The sequence below is a fragment of the Piliocolobus tephrosceles genome, chromosome 12 (genome assembly GCF_002776525.5).
Source record: "Piliocolobus tephrosceles isolate RC106 chromosome 12, ASM277652v3, whole genome shotgun sequence".
NCBI lineage: Eukaryota > Metazoa > Chordata > Mammalia > Primates > Cercopithecidae > Piliocolobus > Piliocolobus tephrosceles.
The window spans coordinates 34584546-34602744 of NC_045445.1; the positions used below are offsets into that span (position 1 = coordinate 34584546).

At 45.0% G+C, this 18199-nt stretch overlaps 2 protein-coding genes across 2 annotated transcripts; one reads left to right on the forward strand and one right to left on the reverse strand.

Annotated features, from left to right (window-relative positions):
• Positions 1 to 10268: 10268 nt before the first annotated feature.
• On the reverse strand, positions 10269 to 15388 carry NDUFA1 (NADH:ubiquinone oxidoreductase subunit A1). Its single transcript, XM_026451842.1, has 3 exons — positions 15237 to 15388; positions 13861 to 13950; positions 10269 to 10419 (listed from the first exon to the last, which is right to left on the reverse strand). The coding sequence occupies exons 1-3, from the start codon at positions 15336 to 15338 to the stop codon at positions 10399 to 10401; spliced, it is 213 nt and encodes a 70-aa protein (XP_026307627.1). The 5' UTR covers positions 15339 to 15388; the 3' UTR covers positions 10269 to 10398.
• RNF113A (ring finger protein 113A) lies at positions 15389 to 16717 on the forward strand. The gene has a single exon (XM_023200362.3). It carries the CDS (start codon positions 15636 to 15638, stop codon positions 16665 to 16667), a length of 1032 nt encoding a protein of 343 aa, XP_023056130.1. The 5' UTR covers positions 15389 to 15635; the 3' UTR covers positions 16668 to 16717.
• Positions 16718 to 18199: the final 1482 nt, after the last annotated feature.

An 18199-nucleotide genomic window follows, 5' to 3' on the forward strand; every position in this document is an offset into this window, starting at 1 on the left:
AATGTAGTTGGGAAGACAAAGTGTGTTCACATGAAAAAATAGCAAGTAAGTCAAAGCAGGGGACAATGAAATGCTTTCTTACCCAAAACATGAGGCATGTTGGATTTGGGCAGGTTCTGTTACCAGTAGAGGGTCTTTACTGCAAATTGTCCAGGTTCTTGGCATTTTGAACAAAGAATTGGACAAAACGCACAGCAAAGCCAGGAAAGAAAGAAGCAAGGAAAGCAGAGATTTATTGAAAGTGAAAGTATACTCCACAGTGGGAGAACGGGGGGAGCAGTGGCTGAAGGGCCCTGATACACAATCTTCTGGGGTCCAAATACCCGCTAGAGGTTTACCATTGGTCACTTGGTGTTCACCCCTACGTTCATGAAGTTGCAGCCCACAATCAGAGGCTGAAGTGAAGTTACAAAGGTCACACTCCTATGCAAACATCTTATTGGTTGTGGAAAGCAGCCAGTCAGAGGCTAGAGTGAAGTTACAAAGTTGCCCTTCTATACAAACGAAGACTTGGTCCCCAATCTGTCTGATTGGTTAGGATAGCAACCAATCAGAGGTTGAAGTGAAGTTACAAAGTTACACTCCTATGCAAACGTCTGATTGGTTGCAAAAAGCAACCAATCAGAGGTACTTTCAATTTCTCATCTGCTTTTTTCAACCAATCAGAGGTACTTTCAATTTCCCATCTGCCACACAGAAAGGTGGGGGTTTGCAAGGGGAGCAACCTCTGGTTCTTTTGTTACTTAGGCGTGGAAAGTTAGGGCTTTCCTTTCAATTTAGTTCTAGGAAGTCAGCGTGAAATGGCCTTAGGTTCCCTGCCTCCAGACCCTATTCTCCTGCCTCAGTTCTAAGCAAGTGACTTTGCTTCACGTCTCAAAGGCCACCGGACTGCCCTAGTGGGAGTGAAGAAAGAGGGAGGAGGTGGTAGGAAACCAGGGCCTTTCCCAAGCAGAGGCCCATCCTCTAACAGTAAAGGCCAAGACCTGAGTACTGTGGTAGTCAGGCCCAGGTGGGTGGGTCCTTGAGAGTCATGATGTCACAAAAACCTCTCAGAATATCCTGGCCATCCTTGAGCATGAGTACCTCATTGAATAGTGCCTCCCTCAGAACAAAAGTACTATGGCAAAACTGTTCCTGATGGCTGGATTAAAAAACATTTTTTTATTATACTTTAAGTTCTAGGGTACATGTGCACAACGAGCAGGTTTGTTACATATGTGTACATGTGCCATGTTGGTGTGCTGCACCCATTAACTCGTCATTTACATTAGGTATATCTCCTAATGCTATTCCTCCCCCTCTCCCCCCACCCCATGACAGGCCCCGGTGTGCGATGTTCCCCACCCTGTGTCCAAGTGATCTCATTGTTCAATTCCCACCTATGAGTGAGAATATGCGGTGTTCGGTTTTCTGTCCTTGCGATAGTTTGCTCAGAATGATGGTTTCCAGCTTCATCCATGTCCCTACAAAGGACATGAAGTCATCCTCTTTTATGGCTGCATAGTATTCCATGGTGTATATGTGCCACATTTTCTTAATCCAGTCTATCATTGATGGACATTTGGGTTGGTTCCAAGTCTTTGCTATTGTGAATAGTGCCGCAATAAACATTCGTGTGCATGTGTCTTTATAGTAGCATGATTTATAATCCGATGGCTGGATTTTTGATAGTGATGTCTTGAGGTTGAGATCCATGGTCATAACTAGAGTGGGCTGCTCTTGTAGGCACTGTATGAAAACTCCAGGGTTTCCCTAGAGACCAGACCAACCCCCCCCCCCCCCCCAAATACTAAGTTCTTAGATGTAAGAGAGAAGAGGAAGCTTCTGGTAGCCGGGGTGACTTCTGGCCTCTAGAAACGAAATTTATTAGGCTTAGAGGGAAAATCTATCTGCTGAATGAAACACTCCCCAGCAACATGGCAGGTGGTACAGAGCAGATAGGCACAGTATACCAGAGAAACTCTGTTTTTTTGTTTGGTTGGGTTTTTTTGTTTTGTTTTGTTTGTTTGTTTTGTTTTTTGAGATAGAGTCTCACTCTTGCTGCCCAGGCTGGAGTGCAATGGCATGATCTCAGCTCACCACAACCTCCGCCTCCCAAGTTCAAGCGATTCTCCTGCCTCAGCCTACCGAGTAGCTGGGATTACAGGCATGCACCACCATGCCTGGGCTAATTTTGTATTTTTAGTAGAGACAGGGTTTCTCCATGTTGGTCAGGCTGGTCTCGAACTCCTGACCTCAGGTGATCCGCCTGCCTTGGCCTCTCAAAGTGCTGGGATTACAGGCGTGAGCTGCCGCGCCCGGCCACCAAAGAAACTCTTCATCACATGGAAAATATCTTTGTTTTCTTGGGGCAGTAATGCTCAGTGTTCCCAGTGTTCTCCCTACCTTCTTTCTGTTGCCTTTGGGATTATAGTTATTTGGGGTCATAATTAAAATTGCATGGTTGTTTATAAATTTTATTGCCTGACCACTCTCCAGCCCAAATATAATAATTGGTCTCTCCATGTTTGCTGGAACTGAGGAAGGCACCTACCAAGAACCAGAACAACAGATGATACCAAATGTGTTCAAACTAATAAAGCAAGAGTTACTTGAGTTTATACAAGTAATATCTGCTGGGCCATTTTCTCAGTGGTGCCCTGTAAAGAACAATTATGTGTCTAACGGTGAATCAAGATTTGTGGAAATCCTAAAAGCAATTATTTGGATTTTTGTTGCAGAAGAGTATTTGGGGTTGGACGAAGGAGTATTACAGACAACAGCATAAGACATATAGGGTACAGAAATATGCCAGAAAACTTAACAATTAAAGATTATGTAAACATAACATAGGATTTATTCTTTATAGGAATTTTTTCCCTGCCTTTTATCAAAACTGCATCAAAATATGACAATTGGCCATATGTGGTGGCTCACATTTGTAACCCTAGCACTTTAGGAGGCCGAGACGGGTTGATCACTTGAGGTCAGGAGTTCAAGACCAGCTTGGCCAACATGGTGAAACCCCGTCTCTACTAAAAATACAAAATTAGCCAGGCGTGGTGGGGGGTGCCTGTAATCCCAGCTACTTGGAGGCTGAGGCAGGAGAATCACTTGAACCCAGGAGGCGGAGGTTGCAGTGAGCCAAGCACTCCACCACTCATGCCATTGCACTCCAGCCTGGGTGACACAGTGAGATTCCATCTCAAAAAAAAAAAAAAAAAAAAAAAAGGAATATTCTAGAGTATTCAAACCTCAGAGATAAAATATTTGGTCTGGAGGATATGGATGAGGTGACAGAGGGAGCATTACACAAGCACACACAAAGACCCAAACCAATAAGCTGAATGACAGTCTCTTTCGATATCTAAAATCCACATCTATACACTTGGTATAGAAAAAAAAAAAAAAAAAAAAACCCTAAAATTGTACCATGAGCCTTGTTTCCCACAGAAGTACAGGAAAATAATTTCTCAGTTCACAAAAGTATCAGAGTGATATGGAATCTTGAAAACCAACTGATAGTTTAACTCTCATCTTCCATCCCTTACCCTCAACCAGAAGCTTCTTGGTGAGAATGGTCAGCTTCAGTCCTAAGTCCATTCAGCACCTTCCCTTAGAGCAGAGCAAGTAGCAAGAGTTTAGAGGGGTAACTAGGCACTCAGCTCTCACAGTGGCATGAAACTGTGTTTTTAGCTCTGCTTTCAGAAAACACCTTCCAAACAATTAGTGTCTTCATCAAAGTTCCTACTGTCTGTTGTCCTTGCAGTGCTCTGAGATTCCCTAGCTGTGACCACTCTAACAGGGGACCAAAGACCTGGCCTGAGGGTCCTCCCAACATCACTTTTGTGTAAGTGCCTGAGAGATTTGGGGGTCGGCTGGAGAGCTGTTAAAGGGGTACTCAAAATGCAGCAATGGTCCATTCCACATGCACAAGGCTGTACACTTACAAACTACTTCACATACATGATTTTGTGAGATCTTCTCAGCTACCCAGGGATGTATGCAGAGCACATACTGTCCTCACTCGAGAGATGGGAGAACTGAAGCTAAGATCGGTGATGTGACCGACCAAAGGCCACACAACCCATAGGTGGTGCAGCTTCCTGACGTGAAGTTACTCCCAACATTCTGTGTCGCCACATCTTATATCATCCATTTGGAAAAGAAACATGTTGTTCTGTGCCTTCTCAAGCTGAGGCACATCACTGACAGTACATTGGGAGGCCAGGCATGGTGGTTTACGCCTGTAATCCCAGCACTTTGAGAGGCCTAGGCAGGTGGATCACCTGAAGTCAGGAGTTTGAGACCAGCCTGGCCAAGTAGATTTGTATCTACTAAAAATACAAAAAATTAGCTGGGTGTGGTGGCACATGACTGTAATCCCAACTATTTGGGAGGCTGAGGCAGGAGAACTGCTTGAACCCTGGGGGTAGAGGTTGCAGTGAGCCGAGACTGCACCATTGCACTCCAGCCTGAGCAACAAGAGCAAAACTCCATCTCAAAAAAAAAAAAGAAAAGAAAAGAAAGAAAAAGTACATTAGGATACTTCCTTGGAAAAACAAAGGCTTCCAGGGGAAGGATATGGTTCAAGTTTACAGATGAGCCAGCAGAGATCTGGATCAAAAAAAGAACCAGGAGAGGGAGGGAGAAGGGAAATTGCTCCCATACGTTTCCGAATAATTAGGAATTTTTAAAACTTTTTTCTCTCTGTAATGGTTTTTTTTTTTTTTTTTTTTTTTTTTGAGTGGGAGTCTCACTCTGTCACCCAGGCTGGAGTGCAGTGGCGCCATCTCAGTTCACTGCAACCTCTGCCTCCTGGGTTCAAGTAGTTCTTGTGCTGCAACCTCTCTAGTAGCTGGGATTACAGGTGCCCGCCACAAGGCCCAACAATTTTTGATTTTATTTATTTGTCTCCGTCACCCAGGATGGAGTGCAGTGGCTTGATCTCGGCTCACTGCAACCTTCACCTCCCGGCTTCAAGTGATTCTCCTGCCTCAGCCTCCCAAGTAGCTGGGATTACAGGTGCACACAACCACGCCTGACAAATTTTTGTAATTTTTGGTACAGATGGGGTTTCACCATGTTGGCCAGGTCCAGGTTGGTCTTGAACTCGTGACCTCAGGTGATCCGCCTGCCTCGACCTCTCAAAGTGCCGGGATTACAGGTGTGAGCCACCACGCCTGGCCTAATTTTTGTATTTTTAGTAGAGATGAGGTTTCACCATGTTGGCCAGGCTGGTCTCAAACTCCTGGCCTCAAGTGGTCCACCCACTTTGGCCTCCCAAAGTGCTGGGATTACAGGTGTGAACCACTGCGCATGGACTCTTTAATACTTTTTTCAAAACAGATAAGGAGTTTTGCTGTTGCCCAGGCTGGTCTTGAACTCCTGGGCTCAAGCAGTTCTCCTGTCTCAACCACCCAAAGTGCTGGGATTACAAGTGTGAGCCACTGTGCCAAGACAGAATTTTTTAAAAAATACTTCCTACTGTGTTCCTTAATGGAGACCCTGCTACTGTTTTCAGAGTTTCTCAATCTTGGCACTATTGACACTTAAGGCTACCGGAAACTGTCATGTGGGACTGTCCTGTACAACTTAGGATGTTTAGAAGCATCTCTGGCTTCTACCCACTAGATGGCAGCAACACCTCCCCAACCATACCTCCTGTTGCCTCAAGGAATAATGTCTGCAAACGTTGCAATATGCCCTGGGAGGCAAACTCACCCAGCTGAGAACCACTGCTTTAAACCCACCCTGTGCAGAGCAGCCAGGAAGATGTGCACAAGTCGCATCACTCTCCTGCTTCCTGCTAGACTCCCCAGTCACCCTCAGGAGGAATTCCAACACCCAGTGGTAGACATTCAGGTTCTGGGCCCTGCCAACCTCTCTAGTCCCTCTCTTCTGCCTCGCACTCTTTGCTCTGCAGAACTGCTTGTAGAGTTTCCCACATAGCCATGCTATTTGTGTCCCCACCCTCATGCTGTTCTCTCTGCTTGGAATGTGCTCCCCTCAGTCCTGTCTCATAAATCCTATCCAGCCTTCCAGACAGCTTAGTGTAGACATCCTCTGGAAACGTATCCCTAAGCTCTTTCCTTTCCCCTCAACCCAAGGCTGGGTTGCCCCACCTCTGCACTCCCACAGCACCTTCTGCAAACTTCTGTCACAGCACTTATCCTTCACATAATTGTCTGTCACTCCCACTGACTAAGTTCCTGCAGAGCAGTTCTGTGTCACATTCATTTATTTTAAGTCATTTTATGATTTGGTAGAGATGGAGTTTCACTATGTTGGCCAGGCTGGTCTCGAACTCCTGGCCTCAAGTGATCTGCCCACCTCAGCCTCCCAAAGTGTTGGGATTACAAGCGTGAACCACCGCACCCGGCCTGTGGTGTCATATTCAAATCTGAGGTACAGCACCTGGCATGTAGCATTTACTGAATCAGTGTTTAGTGAAGTAAGCCACAAAGAACAATACACTAGGTTGGGAGTCAAAACATCAGGATTCCAGTCCCAGCTCTGCCACTGGCTAAATGATCATTTGGTTCCCAAACAAAAGGCAGCACCATTCTCTTCCCCTTCCTTCTGAATATGTATGGCTTCCTCTATCGTTTTTCAGTCTTTTCCTATTGACTACTTTATTTGACCCTACAAGTAACAACCTGGTAGATGTAATTTCAAACAAGAACCATTCTTCCAAACTTCCAAAGAAGTGAGAATAGTATGTGTCAGACACTACCATTGCATACAAGACAGAAGAGCCCGTTTGTATTTGTATGTGCATAAAGAAACCCTATTGGCCAGGTGTGGTGGCTCATACCTGGCCGAGGCTGGCGGATCTCTCGAGCCCAGGAGTTCGAAACCAGCCTGGGCAATATGGCAAAACCCTGTCTCTATGAAAAATACAATTAGCCAGGTGTGGAGTAAGTGCTTGTGGTCCCAGCTACTCAGGAGGCTGAAGTGGGAGGATCACTTGAGCCCAGGAAGCAGTGGTTGCAGTGACCTAAAATCTCGCCACTGCACTCCAGCCTGGGTGACAGAGTGAGACCCTGTCTCAAAAAAAGAGAAAAAGAAAGAAAAAGAAACACTATTGAGCATTTTTGGTTTGGGTTTAATAAAAAAGGATTTTTTTTTTTTGAGCCACCGCACCTAGTCAAAAAGGATTATTTTTAAAGTAAAAAGAAACCCACGACAGACGCAGTGGCTGACACCTGTAATCCTAGCACTTTGGGAGGCCAAGGCAGGTGGATCACCTGAGGTCTGGAGTTCGAGTTCATGGCCAACATGGTGAAACCCCGTTCTATTAAAAATACAAAAACTAGCTGGGCGTGGTGGCAGGCACCTTGTAATCCCAGCTACTCAGGAGGCTGACGCAGGAGAATCGCTTGAACCCAGGAGGCAGAGGTTGCCAGTAAGCTGAGATCACGCCACTGCACTCCAGCCTGGGTGACAAGAGCGAAAACACCATCTCAAAAAAAAAAATAAAGTAAAAAGAAACCCTTTGGGGTGGTGTGACAATTGACAGGTGCTGGGCAGGGGATTAGAGCAATTATTTTCACTGCATACCTCATATTGTTGGATTTTGAGCTAGTTGAATATAACATCTATTTTTAAAAAACTTAATGATAGTAAATAAAACCGAGCAAATGGGATTGTTTCCTAAGCAGCATTTTAACAGGCCTTAAAAACTGGTGACAGATGGATCTGAGATCAGTAGCTGTACCACATCAGTTAGAGCTGCTGTAAGAAAACCCTTCTAATTGCACTTGCAAAAAAAAAAAGAAATCTAGACTACACACCACCATTAAATCTTCTATCTTCAAAGTGCTTTAATCTGGCTCATCCCCTAGCAGTAGAGTACAAAAATAAAGCTCAATTTCACAGCAGACGCTACAAAAAAGGGCAGTGAAGAATCTGGACTCTAACCGTGAACCTAACCAACTCTACCTGTTATTTTGTAGCCCCTCACTATACAGCTGTACAGCTGTGACAGTCATCTAAGGACATAAAAATTTAGGGGATGCTCCCTGCCCACAGGCAAAATGGAGAAATAACAGACCTAAAAATCAATAAAAGTAGTAATAGATCAGTCATGTTTTCAACACATCTGTATCCACAACTCCCTATGTGTACTACCTGTCCTATTTCGTCCTTTCGAGGGACAGCTTTTTTTTTTTTTTTTTTTTTTTGAGACAGAGCTTCGCTCGTCGCCCAGGCTGGAGTGCAGTGGCGCAATCTCGGCTCACTGCAACCTCTGCCTCCTAGGTTCAAGCAGTTCTCCTGCCTCAGCCTCCAGAGTAGCTGGGATTACAGGCATGCGCCACCACACCCAGCTAATTTTGTATTTTTAGTAGGGACGGGGTTTCTCTATGTTGATCAGTCATGTCTTGAACTCCCGATGTCAGGTGATCCACCCGCCTTGGCCTCCCAAAGTGCTGGGATTACAGGTGTGAGCCACTGCCCGGCCAGGGATAGTTCTTCTAACAGTCAATTACCCAAGGCCTGTGAAGCACTAAATGATAATACAGGTTGTATTAAATTTGTAATCATGACCAGGCTTTCCTTATACAGTAAAAAGTAAAGGTCATTGCCGATCAAGGGATGGCACAATCTAGCCACCACTGTAAGTTTAAACGCCACTTCCTTCTATAAGCCCCGCCCTATAAAATGAGATCAATGGCAATCACACAGCGCAGGCGTCAAATGTTTAACTGGATAAGCGATGAAAAGCAACTTAGTATTCTCACCTAGAAGTGTCATCTGTGGTGTTGCTTTATACACACGGAGTTATCACCATCTTTAGTTTTATCTTTTCAGATCTTCATCTTTGGTTACCTTTAACGTTGAACATGCATCTCTATTTCAAGTGCTCAGTACACTCTCATTTTAATAAACCAAATGATTGCTGTTGCTGTATACTAAAACGAAAATTAACTTAAGCATATACTATTTGTTAGATACTATACATAATCCATGAAGGTTGAAGGTGCAATTTGTTTTAAACATGTCCCAGCTGGAATTTTTTTTTTTTTTTTTTTTTTGGAGACAGAGTCTCACTCTGTCACCCAGGCTGGGGTGCAGTGGCACAATCTCAGCTCAAGGTAACCTCTGCCTCCCGGGTTCAAACCATTCTCCTGTCTCACACCGCCACCGCGCCCAACCTGGAATTATTTTCTTACACCCCTCTCAGCTCAAACCTAACCAACTGGAGTTTTAAACATTGTAGGATCCACTCAGAAAAGGAACTAGAAAAAAAATACTTTTTCTGTATTCCCCAGTCATCTCTGAAGACACTATGTTTGTAAAATTTACTAGTGTCAGCCGGGCACAATGGCTCACGCCTGTAATCCCAGCACTTTGGGATGCCAAGGCGGGTGGATCACTTGAGGTCAGGAATTCAAGACCAGCCTGGCCAACATGGTGAAACCCCATCTCTACTAAAAACATAAAAACTGGCCAGGTGCGGTGGCTCATACCTGTAATCCCAGCACTTTGAGAGACCGAGGCAGGTGGATCATAGGGTCAGGAGTTCAAGACCAGCCTGACCAACATGGTGAAACCCCATCTTTACTGAAAATACAAAAATTAGCCAAGGTGCAGTGGCAGGTGCCTGTAATCCCAGCTACTCAGGAGGCTGAGGCAGGAGAATCACTTGAACTTGGGAGGTGGAGATTGCAATGAGCCAAGATTGAGCCACTGCACTGCAGCCTGGGCAAGAGAGCGAGTCTGTCTAAAAAACAAATAGGCCGGGCGCGGTGGCTCAAGCCTGTAATCCCAGCACTTTGGGAGGCCGAGACGGGCAGATCACGAGGTCACAAGATCAAGACCATCCTGGCTAACACGGTGAAACCCCGTCTCTACTAAAAAATACAAAAAACTAGCCAGGCGAGGTGGCGGGTGCCTGTAGTCCCAGCTACTCGGGAGGCTGAGGCAGGAGAATGGCGTGAACCCAGGAGGCGGAGCTTGCAGTGAGCTGAGATCCGGCCACTGCACTCCAGCCTGGGCGACAGAGCAAAACTCCGTCTCAAAATAAATAAATAAATAAATAAATAAATAAATAATAAAAAATAAATAAAGTTAAATAAAATATACTAGTGTCTACTATAGTAGTAGCAACTACAATTTATGAAGTATTAGGTGCTAGGCACAGAGACAGATGCTTGATGTACATTATGGATGTACATTATGTCTATACAAGCCTCACAATTGCCTTCCAGTTTTTTTTCAGTGATAAAGATTACATTGGTTAGATTGCTTGATTTTGTGTAACATATTTAAAAAAAAGAAATGCATTTTTTTCATTTTATTTTTATTAAGCACTACATAACACATTGCACGTTACATAATACACTGTATAACCTTCTAGCAGGGGTAGATGGCCATAACTGAGTTATTTTTTTCATCAATCAGGAAAATGCTTCCTTAATCAATGTTCTCCAAACCCTGAAAAACAGTTTAAAAAGGAGAATGTAACAAGTCTGTTCCCATCAAAGACATGCCATGTACTTTTATTTCCAGTGTCACTAAATGGCATTCTGTTATTAAAAAGAGTGCTTCCACATCCCACATTTCTCTAACTGCAACAATACATTGGATTAAATTTTATAATCACTAAAGAATAACCTGTAATGATTTCTAGTTTTCATTTTCTGACAGCAGCATATTGCTTTATATGAAACAAACCTTCCCCCACCCCCAATCAGAACTAAAGTCAAGCAACTCCTTACCACCTGGATCCTTCTTTTTTTTTTTTTTTTTTTTTTTTTTTTTGAGTCTCGCTCCCGTCACACAGGCTGGAATGCAGTGACGCGATCTTGCCTCACTGCAACCTCCACCTCCTGGGTTCAAGTGATTCTCCTTCCTCAGCCTCCCAAGTAGCTGGGATTAAAGGCGTGCGCCACCATGCCCAGCTGATTTTTGTATTTTTAGTAGAGAAGGGGTTTCGCCATGTTGGCCAGGCTGATCTCGAACTCCTGACCTCAGGTGATCCACCTGCCTCGGCCTCCCAAAGTGCTAGGATTATAGGCGTGAGTCACTGTGCCCAGCCTCCACCTGGATCCTTTTACAAAGCACCTCAGTGAGTCAGAGGACAAGGTAAAAATCTGTTTTAAAAAATAACAGCCAACATGAGGTAGACACTATTATTCTCATTCCATTTTTTTACAAACGAGGAAATGGAGGCTCAGAGAGGTTAAAAGTCACCTGCTTAAGTCCATAAGGAATTAGCAGAGCCAGAATTCAAGTCCAGGGACCCCAACTCCAGAACCCTTTTCCGACAAGCACTACACTATCTATTCAAAATACCTACTGGATCTCACTAAGTTGACAACCAAATACTTCAGAAGCTATAAATTAAAAGATGAAGCCGGGCACAGTGGCTCATGCTTGTAACCCCAGCACTCTGGCAGGCCGAGGCAGGTGGATCACGAGGTCAGGAGTTCAAGACCAGCTTGGCCAAGATGGTGAAACCCCGTCTCTACTAAAAGTACAAAAATTACAGCGTGCCTGTAATCCCAGCTACTCGGGAGGCTGAGGCAGGAGAATCGCTTGAACCTGGGGGGTGGAGCTTGCAGTGTGCCAAGCTCGTGCCACTGCACTCCAGCCTGGGCAACAGAGCAAGACTTTGTCTCAAAAAAAAAAAAAAAAGACTAACCAGTGATGACACTTCTTCTAGGTATTAAAAGGTATTAAATAACATAGTCCAGGTATTTGGTTTACTATTAAAGGAAGAACTGCCTTAAGAGAAGTTAAAATTGCATCTTCTTGGAGCCATCTCTTAGAAATCCTAATTCTGTCTCACATGCCAGGTGATTCTGATGGTTATTCTTAGACCATACTTTGAGAAATATGGCTCCAGATAAGTAGATATCTATTATCATGTGCATTAGATTAGATTCTCAACTACCCCTCCACTGAGAGGCGTATCACCCAGGTTGAGTCCCTATAATATTATTTAATCACTCTGACCCTTGTCTATAAAATGGAAATACTATTTACTTAGGTTTGCTGTGAGGAATAAATGAGCAAGGAGAAAATATTAAAAAGTAAACATTTTGGCTCGGCACGGTGGCTCACGCCTATAATCCCAGCACTTTGGGAGGCCGAGGTGGGCGGATCACGAGGTCAGGAGATCGAGACCATCCTTGCTAACACGGTGAAACTCCATCTCTACCAAAAATACAAAAAATTAGCCGGGTGTGGTGGTACGTGCCTGTAGTCCCAACTACTCGGAGGCTGAGGCAGGAGAATGGCGTGAACTCGGGAGGCAGAGCTTGCAGTGAGCCGAGATCGCACCACTGCACTCCAGCCTGGGCGACAAAGCGAGACTCCGTCTCAGAAAAAAAAAAAAAAAAAAGTAAACATTTTAAAAGAATTATGAGAATGAACTACTCTTACAAAATATAAAAACGTACTATTAGGGCCAGGAATAGGGGCTCACGCCTGTAATCCTAACACTTTGGGAGGCTGAGGTGGGTGGATCACTTGAGGTCAGGAGTTAGGAAACCTGCCTGGCCAACATGGTGAAACTCCATCTCTACCAAAAAATGTAAAAAAAAAAAAAAAAAAAATTAGCTGGGCATGGTGGCGGATGCCTGTAATCCCAGCTACTCAGGAGGCTGAGGCACAAGAATCGCTTGAACCTGGCGGTGGGGGTTGCAGTGAGCCAAGATTGCACCACTGCACTCCCGAATGGGGGACAAAGTGGAAACCTTGTCCCAAAAAAAAAAAAAAAAAAAAATTACGATTAGGTTGAACCTTATGAAAATGCTACTGCTTGATCGCTTTTGACCTACAAAAATGGCAATGCCATAACTGAATCAAATATAAAATTATAGTAATTCTTTAAATGAGGTATTGTTGCAGGAACAGGCAGACCTAGAGTACAGAAAAGCACATCTGTGAAACAGGCCTATGTGTACATGGAAATTTAGTATACCAGAGTGGTATTACAAATAAAAATGAACTGGGTGTTTGGTGGGGGTTTTTTTTTTTTTGAGACAGGCTCTCATTCTCTCACCCAGGCTGGCGTGCAGTGGTACGATCCTACCACACTACAGCCTTGAACCCCTGGGCTCAGGCTATCCTCCTGCCTCAGCCTTCTGAGTAGCTAGGACTACTAAATTGTTCTATAAATGGGTAATTGCGATAATTAGCTACCTCTTGAAAAAAAGTAAAGTTAATCCTCCCTTCACATTATACTCCAAAATGACCTGTAGATGGGACCAAATAACTAATTTTTTTAAAAGAAACTAACAATATTAGGAGAAATTATTTTTTAAAACTATTTTTATGAGCCAGGTATGGCACACTTGTAGTCCCAGCTCCTTTGAAGGCTGAGGCAACATCACTTGAGCCTATGAGTTTGAGGCAAGCCAGGGCAACACAGCAAGACTGTCTCTATTTTTTTTTTTAACGTATTTTTATAACCTTAGGTAGAAAAGGCCTTTGTACGGGAGCCATAAAAACTCAGAATCCAGAACAACAAAACATGATAAATTGAATATCAAAATTTAAAACTACCTGATGAAAAACATCATAAAGTGAAAAAGACAAACAGCAGACTGGGAAAAACGTTTGTCATATATAAAACAGACAAAAAATTAAAGTCTAGAATATATAAAGAACTATAGATTGAAAAGAAAAAAGACAAAACAATAAACAGGCAAAGGATATAGGCAACAATCCACAGAATAAGAAATATATGACAGTAAGAAAAACTAAAAAAAATAAGAAACATAAAAGATTAAATATGTAAAAAGATGCCAACGTCACTAGTAGATAAGAAAATGCTAATTATATATGAGCACTGTATGACCCTTGGCAAGGCATTACCAGAACCCACCTCAACCCTGGCAGAAGGCTGGCATCAGAGTGGCTTCTTACCTTTGACACATGGTAACGATTAATTCCAGAGACCCGCCTATCTCTTTCTATCAGTTTCCAGTGATACCCAAGATGAGCAATCCTTTTTTCCTTCAAATAAGAGACAATTATTGTTGCAGTTTATAAAAGTGAGTGACCCAATTGATGGATATTACAATTTTTAGAAGGGACATTCTAAAGAAATGGAATCATCATTCAAATAAAAATGCAAGTTAGTAGTACAAGAACAGAATCTCCTAAATGAAATCAGACCACTAAACTTTAGGATTAAGTTGGTGACCGTGACTTCTTACACTATTTTAACCAACATGAATTTTTTTTCCTTTTTAAAAAAAAGAAAACAAAAAGAAGAAATATCTAGTTGTTGCCTTTTGGGACACTAAGAAACAACAGCTGTAGATCACACGTGGACAATCACAAATTCAAAAAGTAAATAAATTTATACTCTGTACTCTAGAGATGATGTGAAGGGCTAAGAGGGAAAATGAATCCTGATGTAAAAAACAAGACCTTGCAGTAAATTCCTAAACGCATGCAAGAGAAAGTGGGGAATAAAAAAGTCAAGGGTGGCCGGGAGCGGCGGCTCACGCCTGTAATCCCAGCACTTTGGGAGGTCAAGGTGAGTGGATCACCTGAGGTCAGAAGTTCGAGACCAGCCTCGCCAACATGATGAAACCCCGTCTCTACCAAAATAAATAAATAAATAGCCGGGCGTGGTCCCGGCTACTCAGGAGGGTGAGGCAGGAAAATCTCTCTCTTTTTTTTTTTTGAGACGGAGTTTCGCTCTTGTTGTCCAGGCTGGAGTGCAGTGTCGCGATCTCGGCTCACTGCAACCTCCGCCTCCTGGGTTCAAGCGATTCTCTTGCCTCAGCCTCCCGAGTAGCTGGGATTACAGGCATGCGCCACCACGCCCGGCTAATTTTGTATTTTTAGTAGAGACGGGGTTTCTCCATGTTGGTCAGGCTGGTATCGAACTCCCGACCTCAGGTGATCCGCCCGCCTCGGTCTCCCAAAGTGCTGGGATTACAGGGGTGAGCCACCGCGCCCAGCCAGGAGAATCTCTTGAACCCGGAAGGCGGAGGTTGCAGTGAGCGATTCTCATGCTTGAGCCACCTCTTCTAATCTACCTTTCCGGCCCCCGCGTCGCTACTCTGCCCTAAGGCCCACTTTGATATACCCAGAAACGCTGTTTTTCACTAGAGCCGGATGTGGTTTCTACCGCGCTTCGTTTCGCAAGCCTCGGCTTCTAGGCAACCGGAAGAAAGCAGAGGGCCGGCCTCGGAGAGAGGGTCCGCAGGCTGACTGCCTCTCTGCCCACCACCCTTTTCGGAAATCAGCCCGTGGAGTCGGCCCCCGGGCCCAGGAAGCCGCCTTACCTTGCCCCCGTTATTGAACCTCTGGATGTACGCAGTAGCCAGTCCTGGAACAAACAAGCACACGCCCATGACGGCGAGTCCGGGGAGAACCTCGAACCACATCGCTGCCCCGTTACCTAGGCCAAAACCCTACTTCTGGGTCCTAGAAAGGTGACCGGGATCGGCTTCCTTCCCAGTAAGCCCCGCGGCCGCCCGCGAGCGGGGCGGTGCCACGTACGGCTCCGGAGGAAGCGACGGAATCTGCCAGGGCTCAAGAGAGGCTGGCGCTCGCGCTCTCGCAGTTCTCTTCCGTCGGTGTCTTTTGCTTCAACTCCCGGCGGAGCGCGCGACGTGGAGTGAAGTGCAGAGGCCAAGTGCAACCCAGGCAGCCACGACCGTTTCGGAGCTCGGGACTCTAAAATGGCAGAGCAGTTTTCTCCAGGGAAGACGGCGGATCAGGTGTGCACCTTCCTTTTCAAAAAGCCTGGGCGGAAAGGGGCTGCTGGACGCAGAAAGCGCCCGGCCTGCGACCCAGAGCCTGGAGACAGCGGCAGCAGTAGCGACGAAGGCTGCACTGTGGTTCGACCGGAAAAGAAGCGGGCGACCCACAATCCAATGATACAGAAGACTCGTGACAGTGGTAAACAGAAGGCAGCTTACGGCGACTTGAGCAGCGAGGAGGAGGAGGAAAATGAGCCCGAGAGTCTCGGCGTGGTTTATAAATCCACCCGCTCCGCGAAACCCGTGGGACCAGAGGATATGGGGGCGACAGCTGTCTATGAGCTGGACACAGAGAAAGAGCGCGATGCACAAGCCATCTTTGAGCGCAGCCAGAAGATCCAGGAGGAGCTGAGGGGCAAGGAGGATGACAAGATCTATCGGGGAATCAACAATTATCAGAAATACATGAAGCCCAAGGATACGTCTATGGGCAATGCCTCTTCCGGGATGGTGAGGAAGGGCCCCATCCGAGCGCCCGAGCATCTACGTGCCACCGTGCGCTGGGATTACCAGCCCGACATCTGTAAGGACTACAAAGAGACTGGCTTCTGCGGCTTCGGAGACAGCTGCAAATTCCTCCATGACCGTTCAGATTACAAGCATGGGTGGCAGATCGAACGTGAGCTTGATGAGGGTCGCTATGGTGTCTATGAGGATGAAAACTATGAAGTGGGAAGCGATGATGAGGAAATACCATTCAAGTGTTTCATCTGTCGCCAGAGCTTCCAAAACCCAGTTGTCACCAAGTGCAGGCATTATTTCTGCGAGAGCTGTGCACTGCAGCATTTCCGCACCACCCCGCGCTGCTATGTCTGTGACCAGCAGACCAATGGCGTCTTCAATCCAGCGAAAGAATTGATTGCTAAACTAGAGAAGCATCGAGCTACAGGAGTGGGTGGTGCTTCCGACTTGCCAGAAGACCCCGATGAGGATCCAATTCCCATTACTTAGGTTTCTGATAATTCTTAAATTTAAAAAATAAATATTTTGTTCTTTTGGAAGTCTTAATTCGTTTCCTTCCTTTGTAGAGACAGTGACAGAGAAGGCGGGTAGTGAAGTAGGGTCCTGGATTAAAAACCTCAAGGTAGGTATAATCAGGATTTTTAGCCCTAGGATAACCATTTTGCCCGTGTTTCTTTTCAGAACACTTTGGCATCAATTATAGGGGTGGGAGTAGTTTGAGAAAAGAGCTATAATTTGCTCGAAGTAGCCAAAGCTATGATGAAAGTAAGAACTCTGAGCCTGTTTATTATATCACATTTCTGTATCACTTAATAGTTTACAAAGTACTTTCATGCATTCTTTCTCTTGGGAGCCTGTACTACAAAATATACCCGAGCCAAGGTGTGGGAGAGAGGGGTTGCATTTGGGGAATTGATAGCTAGTACCACAGGCTTCATATATGGGAAATGTTCCTTGCTGTCTTTGTTTGTTTGTTTATTTATTTATTTATTTATTTTTGAGACAGAGTCTCGCTCTGTTGTCCAGGCTGGAGTGCAATGGCACGATCTCAGCTCACTGCAACCTCCGCCTCCCGGGTTCAAGCGATTCCCCTGCCTCAGCCTCCCGCGTAGCTGAGACTACAGGCGCGTGCCACCACGCCCAGCTAATTTTTTTTTTGTATTTTTAGTAGAGACAGGGTTTCACCATATTAGCCAGGATGGTCTCGATCGCCTGAACTCGTGATCTGCCCACCTCAGCATCCGCCCGCCTAGGCCTCCCAAAGTGCTGGGATCACAGGTGTGAGCCACTGCGCCCTGCCCCCTTGCTGTCTTGGAAGCAGCTCTAGTTAACCCCCTCTTCCATGGATGATAAAAGTATCTGTGCTCAGCTATCCAGTGTGACAGACACTAGCCTCATGTGACTGTTGAGCACTTGAAATGTGGCTGACCACTGTATTGGACATTGCTATTGTAGACTGAACTTGTGAACCTGCAGAGGGCAAAAACATAGTATTTTATCACCCATGACCTGAAACTATCTGTGTTCTCACAGTCTCTGTAATAGTGCTTATTACCTTATTACCTTATTAAAATTACTCGATGTACCTGTCTTTCCAACTGGTTTATGAACTCGGTGACTAGCCTAGTGCTTGACATATAATAAGCACTTAATAAATAAGTCTAGAGAGGTTTAAAAAGGGAGATTGGGGCCAAAGCCTTGAATCCAAGCTGAGGAGCACTGACTGTATTCTATAGGCAGCGGGGGAGATAGCAGAGGTTTGGGAAGAGAACACAATCAGACTTGGGTTTTTTTGTTTGTTTTAGTGTTACTGTGGTTGCGGCTATAGGATGGATCACAAGGGAGATGGGAGACAAGAGGCAGGAAAGGCCAGTTAGGCCAAATGATTAGTACATTTTTATTGATATGGCTAGAATTTGGGCTAATCCCAAGAAACAGATGCAAGAATAAATTCTGGGTTAGTGGTTTTTATTCACATTCATTAATCCGTTTAAAGACATTCTTTTTTTGTTTTTGTTTTT